Raw genomic sequence first — 18,496 nt, 5'->3', positions numbered from 1 at the left:
CCCATGTGTCATCGCCCGTAACAATTTGGCTTAATAAATCATCACCGTCGTTGTGGCACCCCTCAAGCAAAGTCAATGCACTGTCTAAACGTTTGGGTTTGTGCACATCCGTCAACAATTTCGGCACCCAACGTGCTCACAATTTTCGGTAATTCAAGTGCTCGGTTGCAATGCCATACGAAACACTACCGCCGGCGAGAATGGCCGAGCGGTTATAGGCGCTTCAGTCTGGAACCGCGCGACCGCTACGGTCGCAGGTTCGAATCCTGCCTCGGGCATGGATGTGTGTGATGTCCTTAGGTTAGTTAGGTTTAAGTAGTTCTAAGTTATAGGGGACTGATGACCTCAGAAGTTAAGTCCCATAGTGCTCAGAGCCACTTGAACCATTTTTTTAAACACTACGAGAAACATTAGGAAAGTCATTCCGCAAGGAGGAAATTGTGCGGCCATATTTAAATGCTCTCACCCACTTTCTTACCATTCCATCACTTATAATGTTTTCTCTGTAAACTGCACAGATCTCACGATGAATATCGATCACTTTTAGGCCTTTACTACTAAGAAATCTTATAACAGCCCGTACTTCACAACCGGCGGGACTCACGATTATCGGAGGCATCTTAAACACTCAATACACAACGTAAATAAGGAATAATCAGACTGTAATGGCGCCAGTGCGTAGATTAAGGTACAGGCTTTCACGTAAAAATAAAATTCTTGAGATATCTTAGCACGTCTTTTTTAAATTTCAAAACGGTACTTACTTAAAAAACACGCCTCGTACATTCATCCCCGACAATTGCTACATGGTGTTCGTTTCTAATTGTCACTGCTGTACAAGAAAACTCGCGTTTGTTCAATTGGCTCTGAGCACTATGGGACTTAACATCTGAGGTCATCAGTCCCCTAGAACTTAGAACTACTTAAACCTAACTAACCTAAGGACATCACACACATCCATGCCCGTGGCAGGATTCGAGCCTGCGACCGTAGCGATCTCACGGTTCCAGACTAAAGCGCCTAGAACCGCTCGGCCACACCGTCCGGCCCTCGCGTTTGTATTCAGAACTTAAGTATTACAGCTCTACTCGACAAGCAAAACCTACGACCGCTGACAGTTACACAGAAGAATACAGAGATTTAATTCCCTACATGTTGGACTAAACATCCATCGGCTCTAACATCTGCAGCGCAGGCCAGCAGTGGTACTCGCAACTCAGCGCCACACGTGGATCGAACGCGGATCGGCGATGCCGGTGGTCAGGCTGGGGAGCTCTCAGGACGGCCTCGTTCGCGGAGTGCCTGCAGGCACACACACGGCAGCGCAGAGTAAACAGCCGTCACTCACTGTGCCTGCTGTCGATTGGCTTCACCGGCCGCTGTCGATTAGCCCAGTTTGCTTGTACCGCGCCGGTAATGGCCGCACAAGTGGGCCCCACTCTTCACTCGCTGCGTCACTCGCACTCCGCCTACCTGCTCCGCTGGTGCCTGTCAGCCGCCCTCGCTGTTTCACCACATCCTGTCTATCGCACCCGTGTCCTGTTCATTACTCGCAATACCCCAGAACTCTTCGCCGAGTACAGGGACAATACGCACTACGGAGAAATAAACAGTAAACTCAGTAGACATCACGCTAACATCAAGTACCACTGCTTCAGCCTCTCAGCTGCGGGAGCAATCCGCAGCAATGAAGAGCAATCCGCTTAAGGTGTACTAATTATTTAGTCAGACTATGACCGGTTTCGGGATTTAAAATCCCATCTTCAGTTTTATGAAATTATTGTATTTCGTAACACCCACAGCTCCATCCAGTTATGACTGGCGTTCCTACCGTGCGGCTACACGGCGGCACACAGTTTCCATCAGCATGCAGTGACTGCAGCTCTTGTAGCTTTCTACATGTATGTGTTACAAAATAAAATACTTTCATATACCTGAAGATGAGATTTTACATACCGCAACCGGTCGTGATTTGAATAAACAATTAATATAACTCAAGCGTATATCTCTAATTAATAATAATGCCCTCAGTTCGGTGAGCAACAGTCAGTATGTTTGCCGGCCGGAGTGGCCAAGTGCTTCTAGGCGCTACAGTCTGGAACCGCGCGATCGCTGCGGTCGCAGGTTCGAATCCTGCCTCGGGCATGGAGGTGTGTGATGTACTTAGGTTAGTTAGGTTTAAGTAGTTCTAAGTTCTAGGGGAATGATGACCACAGCAGTTAAGTCCCATAGTGCTCAGAGCTATTTGAACCATTTTGAGTCAGTATGTTTCGCCAGGGATGCTGTACCCACCGGAAGTCACTCATTGATAATTAGATACTGTAGAGCTTGCAAACTGTGAAGGTCTTCACCGTTACATTTCGCCTGCCGTTCCAAATAGTCGTTGACGTTTTCTGGAATTAGGATTGGGTAATTTATAGTGAAGTCAGGGTGCGATTAGACGTATCAGACTCCACCAAACAGCAATTACTCATAAAGATGTACAAGAAATGGTCCGAAAATGTGGAAATAAACATCCTGTCCATTCTCACGGTAACCTGAATGACTGGGCCTAAGTCATTGGTTCAGAAAACACTCCAAAAACATCACACAGCTACCTCCGGACTCTCCAAATATTCATTGCATGAAATTCCCATCGCATTATTCGCTCGGAAGCTGAGATAAACGTTCACTGGCTGACGGCGACAATTCCTCTCCTGTCTGAAACCGACTGTCACTTATAATTTGTTTCCGGTTTCTGTCAGATGTTATGTTTCTACCAGCACTACATTTACACCGTGTTACAAGATTGTTAGTGGTTGGCGGAGTATATATATATATATATATATATATATATATATATATATATATATATATACAGGGTGAGTCACCTAACGTTACCGCCGGACACATTTCGCAAACCACATCAAATTCTGACGAACCGATTCCACAGACCGAACGTGAGGAGAGGGGCTAGTGTAATTGTTTAATACAAACCATACAAAAATGCACGGAAGTATGTTTCTTAACACAAACCTACGTTTTCTTAAATGGAACCCCGATAGTTTTGTTAGCACATCTGAACATATAAGCAAATACGTAATCAGTGCCGTTTGTTGCATTGTAAAATGTTAATTACATCCGGAGATATTGTGACCTAAAGTTGACGCTTGAAACCTCCGACGTTCAGTTGCGTGTTGTAACAAACACGGGCCACGGTCGGCGAGCAGCATCTGCAGGGACATGTTTACGATGACGACCGTGTTTACGAGTGTGGCTGTAGTGCATTGTTGTGGTTTGGTCTAGCTGTCACAGTGTCCGCATGTAGCCCTTGCTGCTATTGTTATTCTGCATTTGTCTTCACACGCAGACCAACTGTAGTACACCGTGTTACCAGACGTCTGTGATACTGTAGTGTTGTAGGAACTGTGGCCATGGTGTATTCGAACTCTGAAAAGGCGGAGATGATACTCATCTATGGCGAGTGTCGACGAAATGCAGCTGAAGCCTGCAGGGTGTATGCACAACGGTACCCGGACAGAGAGCATCCAACGTGCCGCACATTGCAAAACATCTACCGCCAACTGTACGCAACAGGTATGGTCGTAGCACGCAAACGGGTCCGTAACAGGCCCGTCACAGGAGAAGCGGGTGCAGTTGGTGTGTTAGCTGCTGTTGCCATGAACCCACACATGAGTACACGGGACATTGCGAGAGTCGGTGGACTGAGTCAAAGTAGTGACATGCGTATACTGCATCGTCACCGCTTTCACCCGTTTCATGTGTCGCTACATTAGCAATTACATGGTGATGACTTTAATCATCGAGTGCAATTCTGTCAATGGGCATTAACAGAGAATGCGTTGCAGTTCAACCTGTTTACCGATGAAGCGGGTTTCACAAACCATGGGGCAGTGAATCTACGGAACACGCATTACTGGTCCGTGGACAATCCTCGCTGGCTCAGACAGGTAGAGCGACAGCGACCGTGGACTGTAAATGTATGGTGCGAAATCATTGGCGACCACCTCATTGGTCCTCACTTCATTGCAGGGGCCCAAACAGCTGCAACATACATCGCGTTTCTACAGAATGATCTTCCAACGTTGCTAGAAAATGTCCCACTGGAAACGCGTCGACGTATGTGGTATCAGCATGATGGTGCACCTCCACATTCCGCAATTAACACTAGGCTGACCCTTGACAGGATGTTCGACGGGCGTTTCATAGGACGTGGAAGACGCATAAATTGGCCAGCCCGTTCTCCTGATCTTACACCTCTGGACTTCTTCCTGTGGGGTACGTTAAAGGAGAATGTGTACCACCGTGATGTGCCTACAACCCCAGAGGATATGAAACAACGCATTGTGGCAGCCTGCGGCGACATTACACCAGATGTACTGCGGCGTGTACGACATTCATTACGCCAGAGATTGCAATTGTGTGCAGCAAATGATGGCCACCACATTGAACATCTATTGGCCTGACATGTCGGGACACACTCTATTCCACTCCGTAATTGAAAACGGAAACCACGTGTGTACGTGTGCCTCACCCCTCACCCCTCACGGTAATGTACATGTGCGTCAGCGAAAAAGACCAATAAAAAGGTGTTAGCATGTGGACGTAATGTGCTGTTCCAGTCTCTTCTGTACCTAAGGTCCATCACCGTTCCCTTTGGATCCCTACGTAATTCGGTGCTCTCCGATACACACGATCGAACAGCGGAGGAGTGGTACTCAAGCGTCAACTTTAGGTTACAATATCTCCGGATGTAATTAGCATTTTACAATGCAACAAACGGCACTGATTACGTATTTGTTTATATGTTCAGATGTGCTAACAAAACTAACGGTATTCCATTTAAAAAAACGTAGGCTTGTGTTAAAAAACATACTTCCGTGAATTTTTTATGGTTTGTATTAACCAATTACACTAGCCCCTCTCCTCACGTTCGGTCTGTGGGATCGATTCGTCAGTATTTGATGTGGTTTACGAAATATATGCAGCGGTAATGTTAGGTGACTCACCCTGTATATATCTGTAGAGAGAGAGTATACTCCGCCAACCACGGTACCGTGCGGGGCTTTCTTCCTCTGCACTGGCAATATGTATATATATCGGAGCGATATTCCTTGATGGGACGGTGACTACCGAACGGTACGAGAAGGATTTGGAAGGTGATTTCATACCCATTATCCAAAGTGACTCTGATTTGGAGTGGTTAGCACACTGGACTCGCATTCGGGAGGACGACGGTTCAATCCCGTCTCCGGCCATCCTGATTTAGGTTTTCCGTGATTTCCCTAAATCGCTTCAGGCAAATGTCGGGATGGTTCCTTTGAAAGGCGCGGCCGATTTCCTTCCCCATCCTTCCTTCACCCGAGCTTGCGCTCCGTCTCTAATGACCTCGTTGTCGACGGTACGTTAAACACTTAATGTCCTCCTCCTCCTCCTCTGATTTCGACAAGACGCAGTTCATGCAAGACGGAGCTCGGCCCCATCGAAGCAGGAAAGTGTTAGATGTCCTGGAGGAGCATTCTGGGGATCGCATTCTGGCTCTGGGGTCCCCAGAGGCCACTGGCATTGAGCTCGATTGGCCGCCATATTCTCTGGATATGAACATATGCGACTCGTTTTTGTGGGGCTACATTAAAGACAACGTGTACAGCAATAACGCCAAAACCAGTGCTAAGCTGAAAACAGCCATTCAGGAGATCATCGACACTATCAATGTTCCGACACCTCAGCGGGTCATGAAGAATTTCGCCCACTGATTAAGTATAAATGTACACATCTACATGTCCGTGGTCTACAAAGTCTACTGCGATAGCTCCGACGTGTTAAACTGAACGTAGAATTAGCCTTCTTTCTCCACAGAGAGATAACGGAGGGCTCTTGTGATTCCGATGTACATCAAGAGGAGGGCGCAGCCTTGAGGGAATTGGGTACGGATGGCGGGCCCGCTCACTGCTGCTATAGATAGATAGATAGATAGAGAGAGAGAGGGAGAGAGATGTAGTATGTAGTGGTACACCATTCCCTGTAGATATGTTGGACAGGCTCTGTTAATATGCAAAAATCCGGCCAGGCAACTATATTACTGTCACGACTCCTCGTCGCTCCAGCTCACTGCAGAGATTTCATTCATTCGAGTGGCACACACTGTAAGTAGGCTGTTTAGGTTTTTATATCGGTAACGCCACGTAGCGCTCTGTATGAAAATCACTGGCTGTGCTGCGTGCAGTCTGTGGCTAGTTTGCATTGTTGTCTGCCATTGTAGTGTTGGGCAGCTGGATGTGAACAGCGACCCTGCCAGGATCCATATGAAACGTCCCCTTTGAACAATAATACATGACTCACCTTAAACTGACACACAATATTTTTAGCGCAACGCAATCTGACTTTCAATAATCCCTACAAAAGAATGGCCCTGACTAACATTAACCTTTACGTTTCACAATCACTTACCTCACAAAAATCTTCGTTACTCGAACTACTGCAAAACAGCGAGCGCCACTACTGCCAGCTAAATAAAAGATTCAAACTACGGAAGGCACTAACTACTGATTGGCATAGTTAGCAAATGAAAGATTTTAATAGAGAACAAACAATGTATTTACCTTAATAATCATAATATATATAGCAGTTCATGACATCCAGTCTTACAAATTTCAAAACTTCGCCATCTCTCTCCCCACATCCACCATTGCTGGCGGCTCACGTCCAACTGCGCAACGCTACGCGCTGTTCACGTCCAGCTGCCCAACACTACAATGGCAGACAACAATGCAAACTAGCCACAGACAGCACGCAGCACAGCCAGGGATTTTCATACAGAGCGTTACGTGGCGTTACAGATACAAAAACCTAAACAGCCTACTTACAACACCTATCACTTCACTGCCACTGTTTTACGTCAGCGGAGAGGGCTCACACGACAGCGTGGGCCAGTTGTATACAGTCTAAAACGCTCCAAAGCCACCCATGTGCTTCCTTTAAAGGGTCACTAATATTCTGTACCATGAGGTTATACCATCATCCACATGGCTCTCTGGACAATGCGTCGCTGAAGATATTACCTGTGTAGTGCTAGTGCCCTAGTGGAGGCTGCGACGTCACCGTTAGAAACACGACTTCATCTCCCAATTTCTCACGTTGTACTGAGAGAAGTCATATCTGCCTCGCACTCAACGCTGGGCTTTCAGGAGGAGCAGTCAGTCACTTTCTTACTAATGTTGCTCAGCACTCACCACAATTTAGCAACTCAAAAAAATGCTGCGGTATGAAATCACTGTTTAATCAAGAACACAAACGAGCTGGTAGTGGTTTCTAGTAGAAGACAGTGATCTTACAGCCCATTTAATTGGTTCTCAAATAGGAGCCCCTGCTGTCTGAACGGGTCAGGAATGGACTCTTGACAGGGCAGTCCATTTCAGGAATATTATTGTCCACAAGCCACAGCCGCACAGATGCTACATTATGACAGAGTTCTGCACCACGCTCATATAAACCATCAAGGTCTCCGTACTCTTACTCAACTGCATGCTGTTCACATTGTTGTAAAATGTGTTCATATCCTTCCGCATTTACCATTTTTTTCAGATAAATAAGATGCTCAAAGTCTAACCACGGAAAACACCATTACACAGTAACACTACCTCCTCCATACCTTACTGACGGCCCTACGGATGATGGCAGATACTGTCGTCCAGGAACCGTCACTCCAAATTACTCGTTTCCAGTCGCCTAATGTCCAGTGACATCGCTCTTTGCACCGCTTGAAGCGTCGCTTAGTATTGTCTACGGAAATGTGTTGCTTATGAGGATTTGCTCGACCACTGTACTCCCAGTCTTTTGGACTCCCTAATCACAGTAATTGTACTAGCATGACTGCTGACAGAGCTTTGAAAATCAAGTGATTCCTACGGTCCTTTTTCGACAGCACACGAGAGCTGCATGACCTTGTTTTAGCTGTGGTTGTTACCTTGCGTTTCCACATTGAAATCACATGACCAACAGTCGACTTGGGCAGCTTTAGAAAGTCTGAAACGTTCGTGGTGAATCCGTTACTCAAGTGACATCAATGACTAGTTCGCGTTCGAAGTCACAGAGCTATCCTGCTCGACCCATTCTGCTGCTACTGACTACTCAGAACCCCTCGCCGCCTTTTATACTGGTGGATATGCCTCTCCTGACATCTAGTAGTCAGTTCTACATTACGTAGAGGTCCCGGAAATTTTGATCAAATAGTGTGTAGCTACACCTTTGAAGGTGTTCACTTTCACATCTTGGCGAAGAATTCGCGAACACTTCGATGAATTAACTGTAGAAATGCTGCGTGGTTACTCGCAGAGCGTCATAGAGGTTACTTTTCACTTGTAGCTCGACACCTAAGTGATATCCGTTTCTTTGCAGAATCTGTTTACTTGAAATTTGATGTCCAAACATAACGATATTTTTCTTCTCGGAAAAGGATTGAACGGAAAGTGGACACGAAGAGCACGTTATTTTGAGTGACTCACCCTTTTTAATAAATTCCTGAAATTAGAAAGAATATGCCCACGATACCAAGGAATATCTGATACTGAAAAACGACACGTAGGCATCAGTTTAATGTCGCTAGCCTCACAGATCTGCTCCCTCTTGCACACAGCTCCGCCTTTTCGAAAGGTCCCACTGGTCCTGTAACATCTCTAAATTTAACACACATAAGAACCACGATTTCTAATACAGGCTAGGCAGATTGGAACAATGTATGTCCACGCGATATCAGCACTTCAGGTTCTGGCGTTTTTCATTTTACAATGGGAAAAAATCAGTCCTCCTCTGACATGTATCGCTGTCACGATACAAGGAACTGCACAGGAAAACTAGTAGCCACCCATAACCAAATTGTGCTACCACAAAATGTTTGAACAAAAAGGTTGGATTTACTGAAGTGTATTCCTTAGAAAGCTGAAATATTATTGGTTGCTTACAAATATTTTCTGAAGTACCTGAACTGCAAAGTTATTATTATCTAATGTATTTCCCTTAAGCATTATTTCGTTATCTTTCAGTCAACTAGGGTATATGACATAATAATTTAGTGTTTCCAGACTTTGAATAAAAATGTTATAGTTATCTTTAGGTCAACAATGCTACGTTCCTGCATGGCTTAGTGACACGTTAAAGAAGTCACGAACAGAAAATTTGAAGCTTGCTGCTAGTTGCGCGGCAGTGAGGACAGCATTAATCAAACTGCAGCGTCCTTTTCCGAGACCGCTACGGTCGCAGGTTCGAATCCTGCCTCGGGCATGGATGTGTGTGATGCCCTTAGGTTAGTTAGGTTTAAGTAGTTCTAAGTCTAGGGGACTGATGACCTCAGATATTTAGTCCCATAGTGCTCAGAGCCATTTTCGTTTTCCGAGCAGGTTATACAGGTAGTTGCGGACTTCAGCCGTTGAGCAGAGAAACGTTACGAAGCTCTCGTGCTGAGCAGGGAAATGTTGCAAAATTGGTGTGATGCGAGATAAGTACTTCAGCTAGAACAAGGAGTAAGGAAAGAAATCGGCTGAGTGCTACTTATCGGAGGTAATATAGATGAAAGGTGGAAAACCATAATATGAACTGTAAGACAGGAACATTAAACCCCAACCCCGAATACGTCTGCAGTGTCTTAACCACTTCGCTTTTTTTCCTATATTTAGCTGAAAGGTAAAACAGATGCTTTTTCACTGATTGACGCAAGGAAATAGGTCCTCTCTTTCAAACCGATAATAAGTATCTTTTATTTTGGTAACAAAGCTGTCTACAGTGACCGAGTAAAGCAGTTGTACCACAAGTAAGAAAGTAGCTCGAGTGACGTTAGCAGTCTTTCTTTTCAACACATCAACTGCGTAGCTTTCAGATAATGGTGAAATAACACGAAGCGGAAAGTCTTCCATCAAAGTTTTCCTCGGAAACCCATTTTCATAAATTGGTCCGTACGGAACAACGGCACCGAAACGTGTCGTCCTTGGAAAGCGATTGCGGCCAGCTCACCTGCTGTTGGCCTCTTCAAAAGGCGGCGCTGCGCCGCAGCACTCTCGTTTATTGCTTATTTCGTCCGAGAGGCCTCAGCGGGGCCGGCCTGACAAATGGTCTCTCATTCAGAGGGGTTCACTCAACGCGAGCGACACGCGCCAGGGCAGGGGGCGGCGTAATGGTGCCACCAGCAGTCAAACGGCTAATTACGTAATGACGCGCAGATTGCGCCTCGGCGCTCTACGCAGTGTAGGTAGCCACTCTCACTCGCTACTGAAAGTTGCTGTTTTAAAACGGAAACTGCTGAAACACCCGGTAAGGCGCCTTCTCTACCGTATCATTTTGTGTCCATTCAGTCACCTACCGATGTGAGAGTAGTTACAGAAACTTGTGCTCTCCCTTTAGCAACTTTTTTTTCTCGAAGTACCGAGTAACCTAATAGCTACAAGATAACTTTCAGGGACTGATACATTTGATGCGAGACAATTTTTAGGCTGTTCAACATTCAAGAAAATGGAATGAGATGATCGAATGGCACTGATGGCCGGGAGTTCCGAGCTGAGGAAGTTCCGCCATCAAGTTGCAAGCGTTTTTAATTGACGACACATTGGGCTATTTGGGTGTCGATGGAAATATGATCACGGCAACACAACATCCAGTCCCCGGGCGAAGAAATCTCATTCTCCGAAGGGGACCGAAACCGCATGGCATTTAGCTGCGCTGAGGACTCAGCAAAGGAGGCAGACGATATTCAAGAACAAGGTTCTCTAAATCGTTGGGAACACTTCTAGAGTACATTGAAATGCGATAGCAAGCAAGAAACTGTTGCACAGTAACCACGTTCCCTGGCACATGAATAAATGGTTCAAATGGCTCTGAGCACTGTGGCACTTAACAGCTAAGATCATCAGTGCCCTAGAATTTAGAGCTAATTAAACCTAACTATCCCAAGGACATCACACACATCCATGCCCGAGACAGCATTCGAACCTGCGACCATAGCGGTCGCGCAGTTCCAGACTGTAGCGCCTAGAACCGCTCAGCCCCTCCTGCCGGCTCACATGGATAAATTTCCGAAGCTACTGCTCCACCGAGTCCGACACAGACCGTGTGTCCCAATCGTTACCTGGAATATACGAAGCAGGGCACTGCTAACTGCCACACAGCGAGGAGAACCTTAGCAAAAAGTGCCAACGGTATAGTAAGACAGCACCCAGATCGTCGGTCTGCAAACCTCACAATACAGAGTAATGACATCCAAACACCCGAGCTCCGGCACTCCTAAAAAGCTTGAGGCAAGTGCAGGGATGGTTCCTTTAAAAGAGCACTGCCGACGTCCTTCACCATTCCTCCCTAATTCGATGGGACCGAAGACCTCGCTGTTTGGTCCTCTACCCCCAAATCAACCAACCAACCAACCGGCACTCATAGGCGTTGTAGTACTGATGAGAAATGCAGAGACTCGGGAAAAGCATAGTTAACTGAGACACCACGGTGCCGACATGACTCCTGACACACAAGAGCAAATGTTCATCTAACGAGTTCTAAGTCTTGGGGACTGATGACCTCAGATGTTAATTCCCATAGTACTTAGAGCCATTTGAACCATATGTGTGATGTATGATTTTTGAATATTGAATACCCTTGTCTCAGACACCTCGGCCTCAGTGTCTGCTCATTGCAGCCACACCACTGGTCCCAAAGGAATGAGAGTCTCGCTAAATACAGGTTAGCTCTACTGTAGAAATGTAATCTGCTGCTTGGTGCCTGCCTGAGCACTTCAGCTGCTCTGAGCACTATGCGACTTAACTTCTGAGGTCATCAGTCGCCTAGAACTTAGAACTAATTAAACCTAACTAACCTAAGGACATCACACACATCCATGCCCGAGGCAGGATTCGAACCTGCGACCGTAGAGGTTCCAGACTGACGCGCCTAGATCCGCACGGCTACACCGGCCGACCAGACTGTGGTTGGACTTCATCGCTCCATGCTGCCCGTATCGATGGGTCACAGCCACGACCGGTAGGGGATGTGGACCTACTGGGGTACTCTGATGAAGGACCAAACCGTCTGACTGCAAGCTGCCATCTTCTGATTGCTGGGTGGGCACCCGAGTGTCTACACTCCTGGAAATGGAAAAAAGAACATATTGACACCGGTGTGTCAGACCCACCATACTTGCTCCGGACACTGCGAGAGGGCTGTACAAGCAATGATCACACGCACGGCACAGCGGACACACCAGGAACCGCGGTGTTGGCCGTCGACTGGCGCTAGCTGCGCAGCATTTGTGCACCGCCGCCGTCAGTGTCAGCCAGTTTGCCGTGGCATACGGAACTCCATCGCAGTCTTTAACACTGGTAGCATGCCGCGACAGCGTGGACGTGAACCGTATGTGCAGCTGACGGACTTTGAGCGAGGGCGTATAGTGGGCATGCGGGACGCCGGGTGGACGTACCGCCGAATTGCTCAACACGTGGGGCGTGAGGTCTCCACAGTACATCGATGTTGTCGCCAGTGGTCGGCGGAAGGTGCACGTGCCCGTCGACCTGGGACCGGACCGCAGCGACGCACGGATGCACGCCAAAACCGTAGGATCCTACGCGGTGCCGTAGGGTACCGCACCGCCACTTCCCAGCAAATTAGGGACACTGTTGCTCCTGGGGTATCGGCGAGGACCATTCGCAACCGTCTCCATGAAGCTGGGCTACGGTCCCGCACACCGTTAGGCCGTCTTCCGCTCACGCCCCAACATCGTGCAGCCCGCCTCCAGTGGTGTCGCGACAGGCGTGAATGGAGGGACGAATGGAGACGTGTCGTCTTCAGCGATGAGAGTCGCTTCTGCCTTGGTGCCAATGATGGTCGTATGCGTGTTTGGCGCCGTGCAGGTGAGCGCCACAATCAGGACTGCATACGACCGAGGCACACAGGGCCAACACCCGGCATCATGGTGTGGGGAGCGATCTCCTACACTGGCCGTACACCACTGGTGATCGTCGAGGGGACACTGAATAGTGCACGGTACATCCAAACCGTCATCGAACCCATCGTTCTACCATTCCTAGACCGGCAAGGGAACTTGCTGTTCCAACAGGACAATGCACGTTCGCATGTATCCCGTGCCACCCAACGTGCTCTAGAAGGTGTAAGTCAACTACCCTGGCCAGCAAGATCTCCGGATCTGTCCCCCATTGAGCATGTTTGGGACTGGATGAAGCGTCGTCTCACGCGGTCTGCACATCCAGCACGAACGCTGGTCCAACTGAGGCGCCAGGTGGAAATGGCATGGCAAGCCGTTCCACAGGACTACATCCAGCATCTCTACGATCGTCTCCATGGGAGAACAGCAGCCTGCATTGCTGCGAAAGGTGGATATACACTGTACTAGTGCCGACATTGTGCATGCTCTGTTGCCTGTGTCTATGTGCCTGTGGTTCTGTCAGTGTGATCATGTGACGTATCTGACCCCAGGAATGTGTCAATAAAGTTTCCCCTTCCTGGGACAATGAATTCACGGTGTTCTTATTTCAATTTCCAGGAGTGTATATTGCCTTCTTGGGTATGCGCTGCATATGATGAGGGAGCCTACCATTCAGAAGACATCTGAGGCTACAGGTCTGAGCCCACGACCCTTCGCGAGAGTTCTGAGGCCCATGGTATCCACAGAGGCAAATAAACACAATGATGGCTGACTAAGTGCTTAGTGTATTCGGTATTGTAGAACAGTTAAGATCCTAAGACGCCAGGAAGGCGTCTGGCCCAGGCGGTATCCCTGTAAGACTATATGTTGACTATGCTTCAAATATAGCACAATTCTTATCCATCATCTATCAGAGATCACTGGATCAGCGGAAAGTTCCACGGGACTGGAAGAAGGCTCAGGTCATAGCAATCTATTAAAAGGGTAGAAAATCGGATGCACATAATTATCATCCAATTTCACTGACGTCGATTTGTTGTACAATCATGGAACATATTTTGTGTTCAGACGTAATGACCTTTCTAGAACTGAGAAGCTCATCTGCAGAAACCAGCACGGTTTTAGGAAACAACGGTCATGCGAGACACAGCTGGCCCCCTTTGTGCATAATATACAACAGGCTCTAGATACCGGCTCCCAAGTTGAGGCCATATTTGTCGACTTTCGAAAAGCGTTCGACTCAGTTCCGCTCTGTCGCTTGCTCCAAAACATGCGCACTTACAGACTATCCGATGACATATGCGGTTGGATAGAAAGTTTTCTAACAGACAGAGAGCAGTATGTCGTCCTGAATGGGGTGACTTTAACAGAAACAAGCGCAACTTCAGGTGTACCCCAGGGCAATGTAATAGGTCCGCTGCTTTTTACGATTTACATAAACGATCTGGTTGATGGTATTGACAGCGGCATTAGACTGTTTGCCGATGATGCTGTGGTCTACAGGAAAGTGGTATCACACGAAAGTTGTGAACAAATCAATGAGGATTTGCAGAAAATAGATGTGTGGTGTAATGACTGGCAGTTATCTCTCAATATTATTAAGTGTAACCTAGTGCGAATAACAAGGCGAAAATCCCCATTGATGTACGAGTCCAAAATAAACGCCCAGTCTTTGGAAGCGGTAACATCCGTCAAGTATCTTGGTGTGACTATTCGAAATGATCACAAATGGAATGATCAGATTACACAAGTAACGGGCAAGGCGCACTCTAGATTGCGGTTTATTGGTAGAATCCTGAAGCGATGCAGTCCTTTGACAAAGGAAATTGCTTAAAATACATTCGTTCGTCCAGTCTTAGAGTACTGTTCGTCTTTATGGCACCCTTACCAGTTAGGTCTGATTCAAGAGATTGAGAAGGTCCAAAGAAGAGCGGCAAGATTCGTTACTGGTATATTTAGCCATCGCGAGAGCGTAACAAATCTCATAGAAAGTTTGAAGTGGGACACACTTGCAGATAGACAACGCGCTAAACGTAAGGAGCTGCTCACTAAATTCCGTAATCCGATCTTTGCTGAGGGTGTAGAGCATATATTATTACCACCAACTTTCAAATCGCGCAATGATCACCATTCAAAAATAAGGGAAATTAGAGCTCGTACTGAGGCGTTCAGACACTGGTTTTTCCCTCGCCCGAGCCGCGAGTGGAACAGAGGGGGAGAAATATGACTTTGGCGCCTATTGTGTCCTCCGGCCCACATCACTTGGTGGATAGCGGTCCCCGCTACGGCACCCCGCACCACCTCTGTCACACAGTGTACCTGCCCTGTCGCAAGCTACATGAGCTGCCAGAGTGCGGGGGTCAAGCATTTCTCACCAACTCTCGAGCTAACAGCCCGCCCCAATTCCTGTACGTCAAGTTAATAAAATGTCGCTACAGATATCGCCGTAGTCGAAAGACCAGATCTCGGAGCTTGGCCTCTGACATTTGTTAGTACCTGCCGTACCTCGAAGTCCACTGAACTCATGACCTGAGGGATGGCGGTCGCAGTAGAAAGATTTAGGCTCAATATCCTGTCGTGGACGAAATCAGTAGAGGGACACTAGTATGGATTGGGGAAGAGGGATAAAACTCGGGCGTGCTGTTTCAAAACAACCGTCCCTGCCTGAGTCCTAAGTGACAAACGGAAATGACAGATTACTAAATCTAGATAGCCGGATGGGGATCTGAGCAACTGTTTTCAGGTAACTCTTCAGGCTTTCACGGCGATCAAATGACATCTTGGGTTGTCGGGTGTTCTGTCGGATATCAGCGTCGTACTTGCACGATATTTCGGTCACGTAGCTCGTAACCTTCATCAGGTGCGACCTGATGAAGATTTCGAGCTACGTGACCGAAATATCATGCAAGTACGACGCTGATATCCGGCAGAACACCCGACAACCCAAGATGTCAACTGTTTTCAGAATATAAACCCAGTTTCTCACCTCTCCGCCAGCTCCTGACCGTGAACGGACTTCAAGAATATTGTGCTAATACATAGCCTGTCCGAAAAGTTCCAAGAGGGATCTTGTTGCTGGCCTCGACTTCAGCAGAGGAACTTCAGTGTCAACTTAACCTAACAACTGTAAGCAGCAGGTCTGCATTAGATTAGTCAGCTACGAGCGGGCAGTATTAAGTAGTGGACGTGCGGCCGTAGTGTGTCAACGGTGTTGAGATGCAGATCGCAACAGAACAACGAATAGTGCTTCGATTCGTGTACAGCTATGTACATGAAGAACACACCGTTCATAAGTGTTTAGGTGGCTTAATCGTTTTACGGTAAAGTTATCGCGCGAGAAACAAAGTGAGGTCGGGCTGTCCCAACTGAGGTTCATACGATGGAAACCATTAGAAAATTAGTTCTCATCTCTTGCAGTGCTATCAATGAAGAACGACACATCCTAAATCAAGTGCTCAAGATATTCTCCAGAACATTTTGAAGAAGAGAAAAGTGTGTGCAAATTTTATCGGGTACGCCCCGACTCCAGAACAAACCATCGACCCGTGGACGACTGCCATTACCTAACTGAACTGGAAAAACGCGGACAATTATTCCTTTCTGAAAACAGTATCAAGTGACAAGACTTGATGTTATCAGTTACAACCTACCACAAAACGACAAAGTGTGGAAAGTGTCTCTCAAGGTTCGCCAATACAAAGAAGGCATGGCTCACAAAACCGAAACTGAAGACAATGATCATCGCCTTTATTAACACTCACGGCGTTATCCACAGGCAGTTTGTTCCCAGTAATATCACTGTAGATTCCCAGTATTATTAGGGATGGCGGTTGTCGATTAAACATCCTGTTACCGGTTAAATCGTTTTTCTTTTTTTTTCTCATGCCAAACGGCTCAGAATATCAGAATTCTGAAATAACCCATTTCGATTCTGTATTCCTATTATTCCCTGTAGAAATGGAAGAAAAGTTGAAAAATTTTAACTCACTCAATTTCGAGAGACAAAGAATCGAAATATTGAATTAAACAGGCAAATAAAAGGGAACTTAGTCCACTGTTCGTTGCTTTCCACGAAATGTCGTAAGTGGTTGAAACTGCAAACACTCACGAATATCCTCCTATTCATTCTAATTTTTTGAAACTGTGCCCTAAAATCATGCTGTAATAGGCTATCATACCATTATTTGGACATTACGAATAGTCAGTGCTAAATGTTGAAAAGTGAGCCTGAGGATCTCTATTCGTCTTGTTAATTTGTCCGGTTTCAAGGGGTACAAGTGGATAAAAGCCTGTTATGTGGGCATAGGCCGCAGATCAACTACTTTCTGTTTTTATTGTACACTATCAATAAATTCCCGTTAAGTTTTTGATTTATCACTGTTACCATTATTTTCTTCCTCTTTTATTATTTCGTAGAAACGGCAGACAAAGCTTTAATCTTTTTAAGTAAATGAAGCATTGTCCTTCATTGCTACGTCACTCCACAAAAATATTTACAGGCTAGGGTTGGTGATACTCTGCAATACAACGGCTGTCCGGCGGCGACAGCGAGAAACTACCGTATACATCAGGCGTGGACAGGCCTCGCACGCTGCACGTACATGCGTGCTTTAAGGGGAGGTTTACTATCTTTGGCCCAAAAAAAGCATTTTCTTTGATAATTGTTTTCTCGGGATGTGTTATAGATATCAAAATCAAATTTTGTCAAAATGTTTATTGGTATTTCCTCTACAAACTGGAATTTTTTCGACCGGAAATATCGAAGAGCAAAGGCGGAAGTGCCGTCGGCATGAAACCAAATTTCGCTGTAGACCTCCACGCGTGGTATGTCACAGGTCAGCCGGGTCGTCTGAAATCAAAATTGAGTTGAAGTTAGTGAAGTATACAAGATTCTTTAGGAGTTGTACCTCGCTTAAGTTATTTGGACCATAGGAACAAATTGGCGGCCATTTGAAAAAAAAAAGGGTTTTTTCATCGATTTCTCCACTTCGTCGGCCAAGTAAAAATATTTATAGTCGATGGATCGGAATAAAAGTGGTACAACTCCTAGACAATTTAGTTAGCTCCGTTAGAAACAAAGAATCATGCAAATCGGTTCAGCAGATTTGAAGTTGCCATACCGCGCGACAAAAAAAAGTCATTTCGAGAAAAACGCGTTTGAAGTTTGGACTACATATAAATCCAATATTATGCAACGTACGTTCAATCTGCTATTCCTAGTCCATAAACCAGTCCTTCCTCTTCCTCATAGAGGGCATTCTGCTCGATCTGGGCCATCCTGCGCTGCTCCAGAGCCGCTCGTACGGCCGGTGACAAGGGGTTTTCGGACGCTTCAATCCGGTGGTCGTCCGAATGCTTGGCGAACTGCGTCGAATGGAGTCCCAAGGTGACGCCCATCGTTGTCATGGTGTTAAGAATTGCTGAATACCCTTCGTTGAAGCTGCTCACTGCAAGGAAAGTCGCAATTTCCACAGTCTTTGCACCAGAATGCTAATGCTCCGGGGCTACCTTCGAAACACACGCGTTCAAGCTTTCACTTGAATCTTGTGTGTTTCCTGCCAAGCACCGGTACAATAACTCGTCCTC

The 18,496-nt window shown here is 46.6% G+C and overlaps 1 protein-coding gene across 1 annotated transcript in view; it reads left to right on the top strand.

The window, feature by feature from the left end:
• Nucleotides 1-1,416: 1,416 nt before the first annotated feature.
• Nucleotides 1,417-18,496, top strand: part of LOC124606022 (homeobox protein zampogna-like) — a 64,758-nt gene continuing 47,678 nt past the window's right edge. The window contains exon 1 of the mRNA XM_047137985.1: nt 1,417-1,612. Coding sequence (XP_046993941.1) covers nt 1,417-1,612 — 196 coding nt within the window. The remainder of the gene's footprint in view (nt 1,613-18,496) is intronic.

Source organism: Schistocerca americana, chromosome 3, assembly GCF_021461395.2.
Source record: "Schistocerca americana isolate TAMUIC-IGC-003095 chromosome 3, iqSchAmer2.1, whole genome shotgun sequence".
Lineage (NCBI taxonomy): Eukaryota > Metazoa > Arthropoda > Insecta > Orthoptera > Acrididae > Schistocerca > Schistocerca americana.
This window is presented reverse-complemented; position numbering and strand designations above follow the sequence as displayed.